Source organism: Canis lupus, chromosome 1 (assembly GCF_048164855.1).
Source record: "Canis lupus baileyi chromosome 1, mCanLup2.hap1, whole genome shotgun sequence".
NCBI lineage: Eukaryota > Metazoa > Chordata > Mammalia > Carnivora > Canidae > Canis > Canis lupus.
Genome location: NC_132838.1, coordinates 103,592,330 through 103,612,455, shown reverse-complemented (window position 1 = coordinate 103,612,455; position 20,126 = coordinate 103,592,330). Strand labels below are relative to the sequence as shown.

The following is a 20,126-nucleotide window of genomic DNA, read 5'->3' as shown; positions in this document are numbered from 1 at the left end:
CACATCTGCACCAATCAGAAGAGGCGTAGGCGGACGGGAAAAAGCATTCGAGACGAGAGGTTGGGCCAGAGCGACGAGCGCGCGCAGGCAGGCACGCCGGGAAGGGGGCAGTTGACCCGTCCGGCTGGCGAGCCTCTGCGTTGGGAGCTGGTGTCGGTGCTCCCGGGGCCGCGGTCGCTCCCGCTCGGTGGAGCTGGGGCCTGGCGACCTTCCAGGAGGGGCCCCGAAAGTTCCTGAGCCCCGATGTGGCCGGCTTTCATGTCGGAGGAGGAGCGTCCTGCTGAAGCACGGCCGGAGCCAGCAGGGCGCACCCCGGCTGCACACCTGGTCGGGCAGCAGGTGCACAGGCCCGGCCTCGGGGGCACATGGGTGCCCTGCCCGAACGCGCCCCCCGCACCCTCGCGTCCCGGCAGGACTGCAGTTCGACCTCCCTGGCGTCCTCATCCCAGGAGTTGGGCCTCACCTGAAGGCCCGCGCCTGGTGCCTTCGGCTCCCCGTCCGGGGGCGTCGCCCTCCTGCAGCGCAGGCCTCATTCACCGGAACCGCCGGGGTAGCCTGCGGTTGCCTTTGGGTTTCCAGGACTGGAGAAATGTTTTGAAACTGATTGCTATGGTTGAAGCTGTGGTCAATGTATACAATGGAATTTTCCTCAGCCATTAGAAACGACGAATACCCACCATTTGCTTCGAGGTGGATGGAACTAGACGGTATTATGCTGACTGAAATAAGTCATTCAGAGAAGGACAAACATTATATGGTTTCACTCATATGGGGAATATAAAAAGTAGTGAAAGGGATTGTAAGGGAAAGGAGAGAAAATGAGTGGGAAAAATTAGAGGGTGACAGAACATGAGAGACTCCTAACTCTGGGAAACGAACAAGGGGTAGTGGAAGGGGAGGCCGGGAGGGGGATGGGGTGACTGGGTGACGGGCGCTGAGGGGGCACTTGACGGGATGAGCACTGGGTGTTATGTTGGCAAATTGAAAGCCAATACAAATTGTAAGTTTTAACAAGATTTCTAACAGCAAAAAAAAGAAAAAAAGTTCTTGCTACCTGTTGGCCTCCCCCTTGGTGCCATTTATCACCTGCAGGAACTTACACCATTTCTTGACCTCCTTTCTGGACATCTTACCCTCCCAGGGGCTCTGGGATGACAGGCACACCCTGGGGACACTGGGGTCTTAGTTCTAGGCCTGCATGAGAGCAGATGTTGCAAAAGAAAAATGAATTGTTTGGTTTCCCAGTGCATCTGTAAGTTCTGTTCATATTATATGGTGGTCTATTAGGTGTGGAATAGCAGTATGTCTAAACAACCACAATGTACGCATCTTAATAAAAAAATATTTTATTGCTAACAAGTGCTAATCATCAACCGAGCTTTCAGTGGTAATCTTTCAGCTTCTGGAGGATCCTGCTGTTAGGAGTTAGACACTTAGGTGTCAGGACCAGGATTCCCCACAATAAAAAGGGACCAGGGACAGTGAATATAGAACTGCACTAGCATCCTATTTGACAGTTTAGACAAGACTGCAATAGCATCCTGTCTAGCAGCCTCTGCAGAAGTGACTTTTGCAAGACATCCTGAAACAAAACAACCATGAAACATGGGTTATGATCACAAGTTCAGGCAGTTCGTCTCAGATGTCAGCCCACAAGACCGTCAACATTCGAACAATAGGTAGATGGATGCACGATCAAAACTGTGATTGGCACAACTTAGCGGCCAACTCACAGGGGCATGTTCTCAGGATACTTAAGATAGTTCCTCCAAGGAGCTTATAAAACCCCCTAAATTGGAACGCCAAAATGGCAACCCTCTCGGCTCCCCTTCCTCCCTGGGAACTTTGTGTTATTGGTCAGTAAACTACTTTGTTGTCCACCACTGTTCATCTGGTCTACCTCTTCATTCTTTGAGGCAGCATGATCAAGAGCCATGAGCATTGGGATCCCTGGGTGGTGCAGCGGTTTAGCGCCTGCCTTTGGCCCAGGGCGCGATCCTGGAGACCCGGGATCGAATCCCACGTCGGGCTCCCGGTGCATGGAGCCTGCTTCTCCCTCTGCCTATGTCTCTGCCTCTCTCTCTCTCTGTGGCTATCATAAATAAATAAAAAAAAAATTAAAAGAGCCATGAGCATTAAGGGAACAAAAATCCTGTAACATTTTCTCCACATTGTTGGCTGCTGACTGGTCAGGGTGGTGGGTGCTGAAGATGGGGTAGCTGGGGCAACTTCTTAAAGTAAGACAACAGTTGGGGCAGCCTGGGAGGCTCAGAGGTTTAACGCCGCCTTCAGCCCAGGGCGTGATCCTGGAGACCCAGGATCCAGTCCCACCTAGGGCTCCCTGCATGGAGCCTGCTTCTCCCTCTGCCTGTGTCTCTGCCTCTCTGTGTCTCTCATGAATAAATAAATAAAACATTAAAAAAAAAATAAAGACAACAGTGAAGTTTGCCACATCAGTTGACTCTTCTGTCACAACTTCCCTGTGGTGGCTGATGCAGTTTGATAATGTTTTACCCTCAGTAGAACTGCTTTCCCAATTGGAGTCGATGCTCTAATACCCTGCCACTGCTTTACCAAGCTTATGTGATATTCTAAATCCACTGTTGTCGTTTCAACAATCTTCACAGCATCTTCACCAGGAGTCGATTCCATCTCCGAAAACCACGTTCTTCACTCCTCCTTCAGAGGCAGTTCCTCATCTGTTCCAGTTTGACGATGAGCTTGCAGCAATGCGATCCCATCTTTAGGCTCCACTTCTGACCCAGGTACTCTTGCTGTTCCCACCACATCTGTAGTCACTTCCTCCCCTGAAGTCTTGAACACCTCAAAGTCATCCATGAGGGCTGGAATCAGCCTCTTCCAAACTCTGGTTAACATGGATATTGGGAGCTCTTCCCATGAATCACAAGTTCTTTCTTCCTTCCTTCCTTCCTTCCTTCCTTCCTTCCTTCCTTCCTTCCTTCCTTCCTTCCTTCCTTCCTTCCTTCCTTCCTTTTTCTTTCTTTCTTTCTTTCTTTCTTTCTTTCTTTCTTTCTTTCTTTCTTTCTTTCTTTCTTTCTTTCTTTCTTTTCTTTCTTTCTTTCTTCATTCTTTTCTTTTTTTCTTTTCTTTTCTTTTCTTTTTTTTCTTTTCTTCTTTTTTTTTCTTTCTCTTTCTTCTTTTTAAAATAGGCTCCACACCCAGCATGGAGCCCAACATGGAGCCCAACACGAGCTTGAGCTGAGATCAAGAGTTGGATGCTTGACCAACTGAGCCACCAGGCGCCCCAAATCACAAGTGTTCTTAATGGCATCAAGAATGCAGAATCTCTCCAGAAGGCTTTCAATTGACTTTGCCCAGATCCATTAGAGGAGTCAGTGTCTAAGGCAGCTACAGCCTTACAATATGTATTCCGTTAATGCTAAGACTTGAAAGTTGAAATTACTCCTTGATCCGTGGGCTGTAGGATTGGTGTTGTGTTAGCAGGCATGAACCCAGCATTAATCTTGTTAACCATCCCCATCAGAGCTCTTGGGTGACCAGGTGCATTGTCAGTGAGCAGTAGTATTTTGAAAGCATTTTTCCCCCCTCTGAGCAGTAGGTCTCAAGAGTGGGCTTAAAATATTCAGTAGTCATGTTGTAAAGAGATGTGCTGCCACCAGGCTTTGCTGTTCCATTTATGGAGCCCAGGCAGAGGAGATTTCGCATCACCCTCAAGTGCCCTGGGAGTTCAGAATGGTCACTGAGCACTAGCTCCAACTTTGAGCCAGCAGCTGCATGAGCCCCTAACAGGAGTCCACCAGTCCTCTGAAGCTCTGAGGCCAGGCATTGACTTCTCTGTAGCCATGAGAGTGGCATGGCATGGCATCCTCTGCCAGTAGGAGGCTGCTCCATCTCCACTGAAAATCTGTGTGTAGTGCAGACACCTTCACGGATCATCTTAGCTACTAGCTCTAGGTGACTTGCTGCAGCTTCTACATCAGCACTGGCTGCTTCCCCTTGCACTTGATGCTATGGAGATAGCTTCTTTCCTCCCATGTCCTGAGCCACCTCTACTAGCTTCAAACTGGTCTTCTGCAGCTTCCAGCCTCCCTCGGCCTTCACAGAATTGAAGGGAGTCAGGGCCTTGCTCTGGATGAGCACTTTCAATATCCTTCACAAACTTTTCCTCTGCATTTACAGCTGGGCTGTCTGGCACAACAGACCTGGCTTTGGGCCTGTCTTGGCCATCGACCTATCTTCCTCCCTCAGCTTAATCGCTTCTAGCTGTTGATTTATTTTTTATTTTTTTAGCTGTTGATTTAGAATGAGAAACGTGCAACTCTTCCTTTCACTTGGACACTTGTAGGCCATGTAGGGGTATTAACTGGGATAACCTCAATACTGCTGTGTGTCAGGGAACAGAGAGTCCTGAGGAAAGGGAGAGAGATGGGGAACAGTGGGTTGGAACAGGAGTGAGAACATGCACATATATTAAGTTTGTCATCTTATGCAGGTGTGGTTTGTGGTGTCCCAAGCAATGACAATAGTAACATCAAAGATCACAGATCACCATCACAATATAATAATGAGACTAAAGCTTGAAATATTGGGATTATTACCAAAATGTGACTCAGAGACAGGAGGTGATCAATGCTGTTGGGAAGCAATGTATTTGCTTGACGTAAGGTTGGCGCACACCTTGAGTCTGTAGAAAATGCAGTAATCTTGGAGCGTCATAAAGTGAAGTATGATAAGATGAAACGTGCCTCAATTGCATGGAGTTCCAACACCTCCTCACATTTCGTGAACTCTGGGATTTAAACTAACTTATCCATATATCTTAAAATATTGGTAGATTAACAGAAGGTAGCAAGCATCATCGGATGATAATTGGTGTATGTTGGCTTTCCCTTGCCTCAATGTTTAAAATAATGTGCTGTGAATGCTCTGAAGGGAAAGGAGCCTTGCAGTTTCTGCCTTTCTGCCCCCATGCTGTGCTGGTGACCCCATCTCTGCTTTCTGTTCCTGATGCTCTGAAATTCCTGGTGGTACCACTTTCTTTCCAGGTCAGGAACTCCCTCTGGCTCGTCGTCACAGCAGATCTACTTGTAATAAATCCTCTTAATTCCCTTCACCTAGAATGCCACCTCCTTCCTGCCTCTGGGTGTCTATGAGAAGCCCGCTGTGAGGTGCTGGTTCTGTCTCACTGCATTCAAGAGACTCCCTAGTCTTTTGTTTTCCTTACTTGGATTCTGATGCACCTTGACACAGGATCTTCGGCTTATCCTGTTTGGGGTTCATTGAGTTTTCATGAATCACCATTGGCACATTCGGAGAAATTAAAGAAAGACATTGTTTCTTCTTCTTCTCCTCCTCCTCGTCCTCCTCCTCCTCCTCCTCTTCTTTTTTAGATTTTATTTTTAAATAATCTTTACACCTAACATCAGGCTCAAACTCACAACCCCAAGATCAAGGATTACATGCTCTTCCAATGCAACCTGCCAGGTGCCCCTCAGACATTATTTCTTTTTTGGTTTTGTTGGAGTTCAGTTTGCCAACATATAGCATAACACCCAGTGCTCATCCCATCAAGTGCCCCCCCTCAGTGCCCGTCACCCAGTCATCTCAACCCCCCGCCCACTTCCCTTTCCACCACCCCTTGTTCGTTTCCCAGAGTTAGGAGTCTCTCATGTTCTGTCTCCCTTTCTGATATTTCTCACTCATTTTCTCTCCTTTCCCCTTTATTCCCTTTCACTATTTTTTATATTCCCCAAATGAATGAGACCGTATAATGTTTGTCCTTCTCTGATTGACTTATTTCACTCAGCGTAATACCCTCCAGTTCCATCCACGTCGAAGCAAATAGTGAGTATTTGTCATTTCTAATGGCTAATATTCCATTGTATACATATACCACAGCTTCTTTTTTTTTTTAAAGATTTATTTATTTATTTATTTATTTATTTATTTATTTATTTATTTATATATTCATGAGAGAGAGAGAGAGAGAGAGAGAATGAGAGAGAGGCAGAGACACAGGCAGAGGGAGAAGCAGGCTCCATGCCTTGAGCCCAACGCGGAACTCGATCCCGGGTCTCCAGGATCACGCCCTGGGTCAAAGGCAGGCGCCAAACCGCTGAGCCACCCAGGGATCCCATATACGACATCTTTTTCATCCATTCATCTTTCGATGGACACTGAGGCTCCATCCACAGTTTGGCTATTGTGGACATTGCTGCTATAAACATCGGGGGCAGGTGTCCTGGCGTTACACTGCATCTGTATCTTTGGGGTGACTCCCCAGCAGTGCAATTGCTGGGTTGTTGGGCAGGTCTATTTTTAACTCTTTGAGGAACCTCCACACAGTTTTCCAGAGTGGCTGCACCAGTTCACATTCCCACCAACAGTGCAAGAGGATTCCCCTTTCTCCACCTCCTCTCCAACATTTGTTGTTTCCTGTCTGGTTAATTTTCCCCATTCTCACTGGTGTGAGGTGGTATCTCATTGTGGTTTTGATTTGTATTTCCCTGATGGAAAGTGATGCAGAGCATTTTCTCATGTGCGTGTTGGCCATGTCTGTGTCTTCCTCTGTGAGATTTGTGTTCATGTCTTTTGCCCATTTCATGATTGGATTGTTTGTTTCTTTGCTGTTGAGTTTAATAATTTCTTTACAGATCTTGGGTACTAGCCCTTTATCTGATACGTCATTTGCAAATATCTTTTCCCATTCTGTAGGTTGTCTTTTAGTTTTGTTGACTGTTTCTTTTGCTGTGCAGAAGCTTCTTATCTTGATGAAGTCCCAATAATTCATTTTTGCTTTTGTTTCTCTTGCCTTCATGGATGTATCTTGCAAGTTGCTGTGGCGAAGTTCAACAAGGGTGTTGCCTATGTTCTCCTCTAGGATTTTGATGGAATCTTGTCTCACATTTATCTTTCATCCATTTTGAGTTTATCTTTGTATATGGTGTAAGAGAATGGTCTAGTTTCATTCTTCTGCATGTGGATGTCCAATTTTCCCAGCACCATTTATTGAAGAGACTGTCTTTTTTCCAGTGGATAGTCTTTCCTGCTTTGTCGAATATTAGTTGACCATAAAGTTGAGGGTCCACTTCTGGATTCTCTATTCTGTTCCATTCATCTATGTGTCTCCTTTTGTGCCAGTACCACACTGTCTTGATGACCACAGCTTTGTAGTACAACCTGAAATCTGGCATTGTGATGCCCTGAGCTATGGTTTTCTTTTTTAATATTCCCCTGGCTATTCGGGGTCTTCTCTGATTCCACACAAATCTTAAGATGGTTTGTTCCAACTCTCTGAAGAAAGTCCATGGTATTTTGATAGGGATTGCATTAAACGTGTAAATTGCCCTGGGTAACATTGACATTTTCACAATATTAATTCTTCCAGTCCATGAGCATGGAATATTTTTCCATCTTTTTGTGTCTTCCTCAATTTCTTTCAGAAGTGTTCTGTAGTTTTTAGGGTATAGATCCTTTACCTCTTTGGTTAGGTTTATTCCTAGGTATCTTATGCTTTTGGATGCAATTGTAAATGGGATTGACTCCTTAATTTCTCTTTCTTCAGTCTCATTGTTAGTGTAGAGAAATGCCACTGATTTCTGGGCATTGGTTTTGTATCCTGCCACATTGCCGAATTGCTATATAGTTCTAGCAATCTTGGGGTGGAGTCTTTTGGGTTTTCTAGGTACAGTATCATGTCGTCTGCGAAGAGGGAGAGTTTGACTTCTTCTTTGCCAATTTGAATGCCTTTTATTTCTTTTTGTTGTCTGATTGCTGAGGCTAGGACTTCTAGTACTATGTTGAATAGCAGTGGTGAGAGTGGACATCCCTGTCGTGTTCCTGATCTTAGGGGAAAGGCTCCCAGTGTTTCCCCATTGAGAATGATATTTGCTGTGGGCTTTTTGTAGATGGCTTTTAAGATGCTGAGGAATGTTCCCTCTATCCCTACACTCTGAAGAGTTTTTATCAGGGATGGATGCCGTATTTTGTCAACTGCTTTCTCTGCATCTATTGAGAGGATCATATGGTTCTTGTTTTTTCTCTTGTTGATATGATCTATCACGTTGATTGTTTTATGAGTGTTGAACCAGCCTTGCATCCCGGGGATAAATCCCACTTGGTCATGGTGAATAATCTTCTTAAAGTATTGTTGGATCCTATTGGCTAGTATCTTGTTGAGAATTTTTGCATCCATGTTCATGAGGGATATTGGCCTATAATTCTCCTTTTTGGTTGGGTCTTTGTCTGGTTTTGGAATTAAGGTGATGCTGGCCTCATAGAACGAGTTTGGAAGTATTCCATCTCTTTCTATCTTTCTGAACAGCTTTAGTAGAATAGGTATGGTTTCTTCTTTAAACGTTTGACAGAATTCCCCTGGGAAGCCATCTGGCCCTGGACTTTTGTGTCAGACATTATTTCTTGGTTTGTTTTTCAGTCCTGTCCTCTTGTCTGCTTCTAGGACTGTGATGACATGGAGGGTAGATCTCCTGTTAGTACTCCAAGGGGCCCATCTCCTTCCCTAATGTGTTCCATCCCATTGCCAGTACTTTCTATTATTCATCTTTCATCATCTCTGTGCTCTCCATGCTGTCATCAAGTCCAGCCATCCATGGAGGCTTTTATTCTGATTACTGTATTTTTTCCCATCTAAAATGTCCATTTTTGCTCTTCTTTATATATCTTCTATTTCTTTTTTTTTGCTGAGATCTTCTATTTTCCCCTCCTCCTCTTCCTTCTTTTTAGATTTATCTGAAGCACGTGTTTGTGTCTAATGGCTCCTTGCAACATTCTATTATGGCCACTTTGTAGTCCTTCTCAGGTAACAGCACCTGTGGCATCTGAGAGCTAGCATCTGTGCACAGTGCTCTTTCCTCACTCCACAGGTGATTTTCCTGGTTCTTGTTATGATGAATGATTTTTTAAAAATTGAAACCTGGGCATTAAACATTATTTATTCATTTATTTGAGATAGCGAGAGGGGATCCCTGGGTGGCTCAGAGGTTTGGCGCCTGCCTTTGGCCCAGGGTGCGATCCTGGAGTCCCGGGATCGAGTCCCACATCAGGCTCCCGGCATGGAGCCTGCTTCTCCCTCCTCCTGTGTCTCTGCCTCTCTCTCTCTCTCTCTCTACGTCTATCATAAATAAATAAATAAATAAATAAATCCTTAAAAAAAAAGAGATAGCGAGAGAGAGCAAGAGAGAGCGAGACAGAGCTTGGGGGATGGGCAGAGGAAGAGGGAGAAACAGACTCCCCACTGAGCAGGAAGCCTGATGCAGGACTCAATCCCAGGACCCTGGATCATGACCTAAGCCAAAGGCAGATGCTTAACCAACTGAGCCACCCAAGTGCCCTGAAACCTGGGCATTTGGATATATTTTGAGGGTCTGGATCCTATTTAAATCTTCTATCACAGAAGTCTTTCTCACACATTGCTGGGGTACTGACTCATTACTGCCAGGTAGAAGGCACAGTCCAGGTCCCCATGTGCCCTCCTGTGACACCTGCTGTGTTATTCCTGGGGTCTTCATGGTTTTAGCTGGGCAGCCACCTTTGTTCTGCTTTTTTGGAGTATTCTTATGTTTCTTGTTCGTATGATGTAGGAATTTCAGCTGTGCTTTATGTAGGGAAACATACATCCACTTCCTCTTGGCCCCACATTGAACATCTGAAATGCAATAGATTTTTGTATTTTTTAAAAAAGATTTTATTTATTTATTGATGAGAGACACACAGAGAGAGGCAGAGACATAGGCAGAGGAAAAGCAGGCTCCCTGTAGGGAGCCTGATGTGGGACTCGATCCCAGGACCCCGGGATCATGACCTGAGCCAAAGGCAGACCCTCAACCACTGAGCCATCCAGGTGCCCAATCATGTTTTGTATATCGATGGTATTTCCAGTGGCATGGTGTAAATCCTTTACAGATTAGAGTAATAACAGATCTTTATATCATTTTGGATAGTTCATGCACACAATTTTGTCATCCATGAATAATCAATACCATTTTATTCTATCCATTCAGTGCTTATCACATTTTCCCCCCTTTATTTAATTGGTTGGTTCTTCTTGTCAGGTTTTCATGTCAATTTCTGTTTTTCTGGCCTGATTAAATGTACTAGGGAAGTGTTCTTTCTTTCTTTATTCTCAAGGGAAGCCTGTGAAAGTTTGGTATGTGTATGTGTGTATGTGTGTTCACATAATCATGTGTGCAGGTGTGTCTGTGTGTCTGCACATGTTCATGTGTTCGTAAGGCCTGTATGTTCATTGTGTGCTCATGTGTTCCTGTGAGTGTATTCACATGTGTTTGTATGTATATGTCAGTGTATGTCCACATGTTCACGGGTGCAAGTATGTCGTGTGTCTGCATGTGTTTGTGTGTTCATATGGGTCTCTGTGTTCACATGTGTGTTCATTTGTGCAAGTATGTCTGTGTGTCCATATGTGTTCACATGCTCATGTGTGTATACGGGTCTTGTGTTCATGTGTTCATGTGTGTTCACATGCATGTGTGTTTGTGTTCACATGTATTCATGTACTTGCATGCATGTTCAGTGTGTGCTCACATGTTCATGCATGAAGATGTGTCTCAGTGTTCACGTATGTTCATATGTTTGTGTGTATATAGATGTGTCTGTTCTTGTGTATGTAAGTGTATCCTTATGTGTTCATGTGTGTTTATGTGTGTTCCTGTGTTCTGCATATGTAGGTGTGCTCATGTGTGTGCATGTGTGTTTGCGTGTCTGTGTGTTTTCACATATTCATGTGTATGTGGCTGTGTCCATGTGTCTGTGTGTGTGTATATTTCATGAGTGCATCAGTATTTGGAGGCATTCACCAGTGGAGTTTTCTAGACTCAGTTCACTTTGTCAGAAAAACTTTAATTACATATTCACCATGTTTTTATACATACAGCAATTCTGATTTTTCATTTATTCCTGTGACCATCATTTTGGTAACGTATATTTCTTTTTATTTATTTATTTTATTAAAATTTTTTTTTATTTTTAATTTTTAATTATTTATTTTTTGGTAACGTATATTTCTGTTTCATCTACATTTTCTAATATTTTGTCATAAAATTGTTCATAATATAACAACCAATAACAAATGAACATAATACATTCTGTTATTGATTTAAAGTCTGTAGGCTGAGATGCCATACTGATAATGGTGATGTAAGCCTTCTTTCTCTATGTTCCTTGGGTGTTGTAGCTAGGATTTATACATGTGATTAATATTTGCAAAAATGAAGGTTTTAGATTTATTGATTCTTCTCTATTTTTGTTTGTCCTCATTAGTAGCTTCTTGTATCACTATAATTTCCCTCCTCTTACCTTCATTTGGAATAATTTGCTATTTTTTCCCCTAAATTCTTGGTATGATAGCTTGGGTCATTGATTTGGTTCTTAATTTTCCCATTTCATAGGTTTGATGTGTAACATTTACATTATCCCTCCGTGTAAACATTGTCTCATTTCCATTTTGGTTTTCTCATTAAATTCCTGGATTATTGAGAAGTCCACTGCTTTAATTTCCATAGTGTAGGGATATTAGCTATCTTTGAGGGCAGAATTGGGTGACTTGCAAAGGGTCCCAGGAGTTACTAGTGGTCTGTGTGAGGAGTCCAGGCTGGCTGGTAGCACCCACTATGGGCAGGTCCTGTGCCTTCCTTGGGTCCGTGGGGTCTGGGTCCTTCCTGGGCTAGTGAATGGCCAGAGCAGCATACACGCTGGGCTCTGCTGGGGGCTCCCCTGACTGGGAGGGAGAGGATGCACTTGTCTTCTGTCTGAGGGTCAAGTGGTTCAGCTGAGCGTAGGTCACATCTGGGGGGGCGTCAGATGCAGCAGCCTGCAGCAGGGGAGAGTGAGAGGGGAGGTTGGTGTTGGGGTGGGGGGAAGCCAGGGTGATCAGAGAAGACAGGGCCCACCTGACTGTCCATCCACCTATCTTCCTCTGCTTGTCTGTCCTCTGAGTCCTGTAATCCTCCTGAAAGGGAGGAAGGAGGAGTGGCCAGGACCTGCCTGGGACTTGATCATTAGTAGCTCACCTGGGCGTACATGTCTCCATGGGGTTCTTCATCCTGTGTGTTCTTCTGCAGACAGACAGTGAGGGGGAGGTTTGTCTCCTTGAATTCACTCCATCACTTCAGTCAATTTGCCACACTGTGGCCAGAGTGATGCTTTCAAACTTTCAGGCAGATTAGGTCACTTTCCTGCTGGACTCTGCAGGGACTTCCTGAGCCTTGAAGCATGTGATGTTTTCTTTCTATGGCTCTGGTTCTATTCCTGACACTGTTTCTTGCCCATTTGCCACCAGCCATATGACCCATGTTCCTGAAAAACCATGTTGTTGCCTCAGGACCTTTGCACTTGCTACTCCCATATCTTGTTTTATATTTCTTAGCCTCACTTTGTGCTTGAGGATGCTGCAGCTTCTTTGCATATTGTCTGACACCCACAAGGAGAGCTCACTGAGTATGGTTCAGTTTTGCTTACTGTTGAGCTTGCAACACTAGGTGGGGCCTGGTAATATTAGACCGCTCGTGCTCCTCTGCTGAGTGAATGAATGAAGGAGGCCTAGAGACTTGTGGGTGATTCACTTCTTCATGCACCCTGTTGAGATCTGGGTATGCATCCCAACAACAAGAAGTCAGACAGTGGATGGGTAGCCAGACATGGGGAGGAGGGCCCAGGAGGTCACAGCGGGATGACCCAGGTGCCCAAGAAGGGAGAAGGTACACGTGGGACAGAGCTGAGACAGGGTGGTGTGAGGACAGAGAAGCATGTGTCAGATTAAGTTTGGCACCAAGAGGACCCTATGGTCCAGATGGGAGTGGGGGTCTCACCCGATGGTCCAGCTCGACCCCTTCCTCAGGCCATGTGTCTTGCACAGCAGCATCTGTGGAGTAGAACGGGGTGTGTGTCTTGGCGGGTTCCCTGAGCTCTCTCAGGGGTGCAGACCCTGACCTGCTCCCAGATGAGGAGGCTGTGACCCAGGGGATCCAGGGGTGAGGTTAAGTGCTAAGATCATGCATGTGGGAATTGAGTCCTCACCCCTTACCCCAAACCTTCCCAGCCCACCCCCAAGGCAGCCCCTTCCTCTCACAGAGGGTTTCCTCCTGGGTGGTAGCAGCTGGGCTGGAGCTGGGGAGGAGACATGGTGTCAGAGGGCATGCAGGGGGTGGGTGGGTGGGAGTCTGGGGGTCTGTGGGCAGGAGTTACCTGTCCTGCAGGCCTCTGTCCTTGGGCTCTGGGTCTGCATCCCCTGCAGGACATTAGGAATCAGCATCCCTCTGGAATGGGAGGTTACAACCTCCTGCCTCCATGTGATACCAGGGAAAGGAGCCCTTCACCCGCATTGCCTGTGTGTTTCTCCATCTCCCAAGATTGAAAAGAGGGGAGCACCTTCTATTGGCACATGGGAGCCAACCTGGGTGTTTTCTGTCTAGACTCTCTGACTTGAGATTCTGTGGAAGTGTCCTACATCGGCCTTTCCCACCTCTCTGGGTTCCCTCTGGCTGCTGCCCTGAGCCCACCCTGGGTCAGCCCACAGAGCACCACCACCCCTGGGGTGCCTCAGCCCCTTCTTACTTGACTTCCTGCATTTGCCCCGACGTTGCTGTCGGACCAGGAAGAGGATGAGGAGGCAGAGCATCAGGATGAAGGCCACCGAGGACCCGATGAGGACGTACAGGTACCAGCTAGGACCTTGGGCAGGAGCTATACCATGAATGAGCCAGTGATTCCATTTTACTGAGCACCTACTGTGTGCCAGGCACCTGCTGGGCTCTGTGCTTGCACCTGTGACTCTGACAATGATCATGCAGCAGGGGATTGCTGTCCCTCCCACCTGCTCCACAGACTGTAAACTGAGGCACAGAGGGGTCAATCACGTGTCCCAGGTCGTCCAGTGTGGAGGTGGCAGGGCTGGGACAGGAAGTTGGGATGAAGGTTCCCTGTGCTCTACTCATGCCTCCCCTGTGAGGTCACCACTCCGAGGCTCTGGGCTCCTCATTTGGGGCAGGATCTGTCCCAGCATCTTCATCCTGAGCTGAGGGTCCTTCCAGACCTCAACACCCCCAGCCATCAACTTCCCTCTCCTCCCCTCCTCCTACAATATCACTGTCATTGCTGCAGAGGGACAGACACCTTCCCTAGAATCATGATTTGGGTAACTTCCCCATGAGCCCTCCTCTCCCAGGAGGTCAGAGCCATGGTCAGAACCAAGGACAAATCTAATCTGGGCCATGACTCTCTCTTTTACACTTGGGGAAACTGAGGCCCACACATGGGAGGGGCATGTCCAAGACAGGGAATGTAGAGGGTCATGAAGTGAGGGTGTAAATCAGCCCTGATCCCCATGACCCACCCACCACCTCCTGACAGAGACCCTCACTTACCCTCAGAGACTCCTGGGGTCAGTAGAGGGTCAGGGGAGGGCCTGTGTGCTTCCACTGCACCTGCTGCCCCTCCCCCAGATGGGTCCCCACCCCTCCCTATCCCATGAACACCCAGCCTCCTCCACCAGCCGAGACCCCTGGTGCCCATCGGCCCCCTTTCATCTCTGAGAGACTGGAACCAAAGCCCCTGGACGGACGCCCCTGTAACTCACCAGCTGTTGGGCTGGATATTGTGGGTGGGGGACCATGGTGTCCAGAGGATCCTGTGCAAAAAGACAGGAGCGGGGGCAGGAGCTTCCCTTAGAGACCCTGTCTATGCTCACACCCCTCCTCTTCATTTACCCTGAGGTCCCCAGGTACTCCTCCTCCTCCACGTGGAAAATTCTGGTGACGGGGGCGAGGGAAGGGGCAGGAGTGGGAGGGCAGTGTGAAGGGTGGACTCCCTCAGAGCCCCTCTCTTCCATCCCAGCCCCGTGCTCTTGTGGGCACAGGGCCCTGAGGACAATGTGGCATATGAAGGAGACAGGGTCAGGGGCCCTCACCTGAGACCAGGATCTTCACGGGGACACTTGGGTGTGATAACAGGTAGGGGGAGGTGTTGAATGAGCCATAGCACCTGTAGGTGCCCCTGTGGGCTGAGGTCACAGGACTCATGGAAAATTCCGCCTGGTACAGCCCAGAAGAGTATTTTGATCTAAGACGCAGTGGGGGATTGGCTGCCCCCTCCTTGGACAGAAGGAAAATATCCACAGAGCTCAGTGACTGACACAGCAGGGTCACATTCTCTCCTGGGGCCACAGTGGGTCCTGGCTGCACCTGGAGGGAGGGCGTGTAGGGGAACTGTCCTAGAGAGAGGAAGGGTGGGTGAGGGGCTGTCCAGCCCTAGTTCTGACCTGAATCTCTCTGTGTCCTCTGAGTCTCTCCCATCCTCATCCCGTATTTCTGTCTCTTCCCTCCCTGGAGACCCCACCTCCCAGGTTGGCCACCATCAGCTGGGCTTCCCTCACAGGGACCTGTGTAGAGTCTGGGGCTTTCCCTGCACTGTGGCCCCTCACCTGCGACCAGGATGTCCAGGGGGCCACTGGAGGCTGACCACTGGGAGGAGAGGTTGTGTCCACCGTAGCATGTGTACCGGCCCCTGTGGAAGGGTCCCACTGGGCCCAGGGGGAAGTCTGCCCCAGAGAGCCCAGCCTGGGACTGCCAGCCATGACGATGAAGAAGGTCACGTGCCCCCTCCTTGGACAGAACGAATCTGTCATAGCTGACATCAGAGAGACACTGGAGGGTCAGATTCTGTCCAGAGGTCACAACAGGGCTCTGCTGGATCCGGAGGGAGGGCTTCCCCAACACACCTGGGAAAGACCAGCCGTGGATTGTAGGGGCTGATTACCTCAAACCTCCCTTCTCCTGTCCTAATCCCCAGGTCTTATGTCCCTCACCCTTGGAGTCTCTGACCTGTGACCCCTGTGGTCCCCTGACCCACCCTCACATCTGGGGCTTCCCTGGTAGGTTGGCCCCTGAAACTTGTCTGGTGCCTCAAACCATGGATGGGATGAAAACCAGGCTTTCTCACCTGAGATCAACAGCTCCAAGGGGTCACTGGGGAGTGACCACTCCTGGGGGGTGTTGCTGTAATAACCATAGCATCTGAATGTCCACATGAGGCTGGGGATCACAGGCCCCACAGGGAACAGGGCCCAGAACCCCATACTAGGTGCTTGCTGGGAGTTCCGGGTCCAGAACAGCTGGCGTTGTCCTTCTTTCATCAGGACGAACCTGTGGAATCCTGTCCATGATACACACTGGAGGGTCACATTCCCTCCTGAGGGCACGATAGAGCTGGGCAGGACTGAGAGGCTGGGTTTGCTGTGCATCCCTAGGAGAGGGGAGGGGCTGTGTTACATGGGGCTCAGATCCCCCCACATGATCCCCAGGGATGGGCTGTGAGAGGGCGACATCCTGAGAGCAGACCCTCTTCCTGAGGGCATAGCCTGGGCTGGAGACCTGAGTGGGCTCACACCTGTCACCACCAGCTCCAGGGGGTCACTGGGATTAGACCAGGCAGTGGTGCTTCTATAGTAACAGTGATATTGTCCTGCATATACATCTGTCATGTGTGTGATGGAGAACTTGGCCTTGTCCTTGAACTCCAGTTCAGGCTGTCTGTTCCAGGTCCCTGAGTATCTTTCTTTATACAGGAAGTACTCTTGGGCCTTCAGGCTCCCCTGACACCAGATGGTCACAGGTGCCTCCCAGGGGACCACAGAGCCTGGCTCAGCCCAGATGGTGGGTTTGGGGAGGGTCCCTGGAAGGAAACAGAGGCTGCGTCACAAGACCCTTCCCACCCCCAATATCCAAACCCCCAGAGGGGGACCCTCTCTCAGCCCAGAGCTGCTGATCTCCTTCCTCCCTGCCTGGTGGGTGTTCTCTGTCCCCAGTGAGGAGGTGGGAGTGGGATCCCTGGGGACAGACTCACCTGCCTGCACTTGGGTCCTGGAGCCCACACTCAGCCCTGGAAGAGAGTCCCTGTGAGAGGTTTGCCCCAAATCCTGAACAGAACCCCTCCTCTCCATGAGCCCCCTGAGCCTGGGATCTCTGACAGGCCAGGGCCTGGCTGTGGGGCAGGTCCCTCCCAGAGTAAGGCATTCCCTCCCCTCCTTGGCTCTCACCTAGACAGAGCAGAACCGTGAGGGCGGGGGTCATGGCCGTCTCCTCTCTCTGGCCCAGCTGTAAAGATGGAGGGACCTCGGTGCCTGCAGGACAGATAGACACACAGGGTGTGGCCACTCAGAGCCCAGTCCTCACTGTCACGGGGTTATCACATCATCAGCCCCACAGGAAGGGGAACAGCCAGTCCCCAGAGGCCTAGCCTGGCTCTGGTGTCTTTGAGGCCACTACAGTGGATCCCGAGGCTTCCTGAGATGTCCTGTCCTGGTGAGGAGATCAGGGCATGTCCTTCCCTCCCAGAGCCTCCCCCATGGGGTCTCCTCCATTTTCAGCACATCCCTGGGGTCCTCACCATGGACGGGGTCCTGAGGCCGAGGTGCTGCTGGGGACATGGGTTCCTGCTGTGCTGTGGAGCTCATGTCAGCACAGACAGATGTGTGACATCTCTGCGTAAGTCAGGTGAGGTCACCGAGACAATGAGCCCTGAGGAGAAATACAGGCAAATAAGGAAGGAAATACAACACCTCTCCTGTCCTCCGAGCATGGTATTTCTTTCTCTCACAGCTTCCATGGACTTCTCAATTTTCCTGTGACATCCTCCACATCCCCTTCCTCGGAACACACCTCCAAGTCTATCCAGCTCATTAATACCCCTTGTTCCTGGGGACAGAGCCATCCTTGCATAGGGGGTCCTGTATGTAGGAGTTAGGGGACATTTATTTGGGTTATGGCTCTGATTATGAAGGAAGATGGACCTTCTTTGAAACAATTCTGCATCATCCACTGCCTGCATGACTTTGGGCAGTAATATCCTTGCTCTGAGCCTCAGTTCCCCATCTGTGGGATGTTGTCCTGAACTGCAGCTCCAGTGTGGTTGTGGCAATTTGGTGTCAGGTCCCAGAAGGGATGGGTTGCAGTGAGTTTCCAGATCAGGTAAGAACAGCATGGGCTGGTTCCTGATATGCTGATGGGATCCCATGGCAGACTCTGCAGTCCGGTGGCTGTTTCGTGTGCCCACTGGAGACCTTGTCTGCTTAGAATCCCAGGACTGCCACTTACAGTATGTGTGGAGTATGCAGTCACAGACACATGCAGAGAAGCAGGAAATGAAATTTGCAGATAGAGGTGGAACCCAGCAGGAAATAGGGAACTCAGCTGAGTCCTCATTGGTTTCTGGGACCTTGGAGGAGTTGAAGGGAGGGTGTTTCTACACTTATGGATGCAAAGGGGGATCCCAGGGTCTTTTCAGTGGGGAGGGCTCCAGGAGAAGATTAGGCTGCATCCTCTTGAGAGAGAAGGAGGGCTTTGGGTAGATCCCTGAACCACCAGATGTAGCTTCCTTTCCAGGACTGGAGTCATACTCGCACAAAGAGATAAGAAAAGGTTTCTAAGCACCTTACCATAGAGAGAGACTGGGAGGAAGGCATTTGCAGAACTAAATGTTCTTAGGTTGTTGACTATGTTCACTCTCAGTAAGCAGAATGCCAAAAGTTGTAGTTCAGGTAGAACAGATACTGAGGGGGTGCCTGGGTGGGTAGTCCTTTTAAGCAACTGCCTCTTGTTATTGGCTCCGGTCATGATCTCAGGGGTTGGGATCAAGTCCCACATCAAGCTCTACGACAGACTCTGTGCTAAGCTCAGAGACTGCTTGTCCCTCTGCCTTTACTCCAGCCTATCTCTCTCTGAAAGAAGGAAAGAAAAAAAGAAAGAAGGAAAGAAAGAAGGAAAGAAGGAAAGGAAAGGAAAGAAAGGAAGAAAGAAAGAAAGAAAGGAAAGAAAGAAAGAAAGAAAAAAAGAAAGAAAGAAAGAAAGAAAGAAAGAAAGAAAAAGAACAGTAACCCAGGATGGATAAGATGAGGTGCAGGATGAAGGACAAATGGCTAAAACATAAGCATTGGAAGATATCACAGACAGACACACCTGCACGCACATGCATACACTACACACGTGTGCACACACATGTACATAGATACACGGGTGTACACACATAGAGAGGAGCACTCAGAGTCCAGGTGATGCGTGACTAGAGCTTGGACTTACCTGAAGGGAGAAGGTAATGGGCACTTGTTCAGAAATGTAAATACACATATTAAATTTGAGTGCAATTCTCTAAAATGAGAAATGACATGACTTCCAACGTGCTTGGTGTAATTAGGTGAAACAGTATTGTCTCAGCCTTATTGAGCTAAAAAGGACAAATAGTAATGGTATAGATTTCAGGTACATAACGTGGTGTTCTGATATATGTATACGTTGTGTAGTGATTCACCACAATGAAGCTAATTAATATATCCATGACCTCACATGGTGAACATTTGTGTGTGTGTGTGTGTGTGTGTGTGCGCATGTGTGTCTGTGTGTGTAAGCATGCATCTCTGTGTGGAAGGAACATCTTAGACACATCTTCTGAAAAATATTCCATGCTCATGGATTGGAAGAATTAATATTGTGAAAATGTCAATGCTACCCAGGGCAATTTACACATTTAATGCAATCCCTATCAAAATACCATGGACTTTCTTCAGAGAGTTTGAACAAATCATCTTAAGATTTGTGTGGAATCAGAAAACACCCCAAATAGCCAGGGGAATATTAAAAAAAGAAAACCATAGATGAGGGCATCACAATGCCAGATTTCAGGTTGTACTACAAAGTTGTGGTATTCAAGACAGTGTGGTACTGGCACAAAAATAGACACATAGATCAATGGAACAGAATAGAGAATCCAGAAGTGGACCCTCAACTCTATGGTCAACTAATATTCAACAAAGGAGGAAAGACTATCCACTGGAAAAAGGACAGTCTCTTCAATAAATGGTGCTGGGAAAATTGGACATCCACATGCAGAAAAATGAAACTAGACCACTCTCTTGCACCATACACAAAGATAAACTCAAAACAGATGAAAGATCTAAATGTGAGACAAGATTCCATCAAAATCCTAGAGGAGAACACAGGCAACACCCTTGTTGAACTTGGCCACAGCAACTTCTTGCAACATACATCCATGAAGGCAAAGGAAACAAAAGCAAAAATGAATTATTGGGACTTCATCAAGATAAAAAGCTTCTGCACAGCAAA

General features: G+C 47.9%; 1 protein-coding gene across 13 annotated transcripts; it reads right to left on the bottom strand.

Annotated features, from left to right (window-relative positions):
- Window positions 1–10,836: 10,836 nt before the first annotated feature.
- LOC140642965 (leukocyte immunoglobulin-like receptor subfamily A member 6) lies at window positions 10,837–17,537 on the bottom strand. Of its 13 annotated transcripts, none has more exons than XM_072844259.1 (14): window positions 17,398–17,535; window positions 17,048–17,131; window positions 16,855–16,890; window positions 16,399–16,683; window positions 15,952–16,254; window positions 15,434–15,730; window positions 14,995–15,223; window positions 14,591–14,641; window positions 13,570–13,597; window positions 13,201–13,243; window positions 13,085–13,122; window positions 12,825–12,877; window positions 12,027–12,071; window positions 10,837–11,827 (listed from the first exon to the last, which is right to left on the bottom strand). In XM_072844259.1, exons 1-14 carry the CDS (start codon window positions 17,462–17,464, stop codon window positions 11,797–11,799), a joined length of 1,590 nt encoding a protein of 529 aa, XP_072700360.1. In that variant the 5' UTR covers window positions 17,465–17,535; the 3' UTR covers window positions 10,837–11,796. The 13 variants fall into 13 exon arrangements, 12 of the variants coding, with proteins under 12 accessions (XP_072700360.1, XP_072700332.1, XP_072700406.1 ...); XM_072844231.1 differs by having other exon boundaries at window positions 13,570–13,698; window positions 14,921–15,223; window positions 17,398–17,534; XR_012039376.1 differs by having other exon boundaries at window positions 11,732–11,827; window positions 14,921–15,223.
- Between the last annotated feature and the right edge of the window lie 2,589 nt (window positions 17,538–20,126).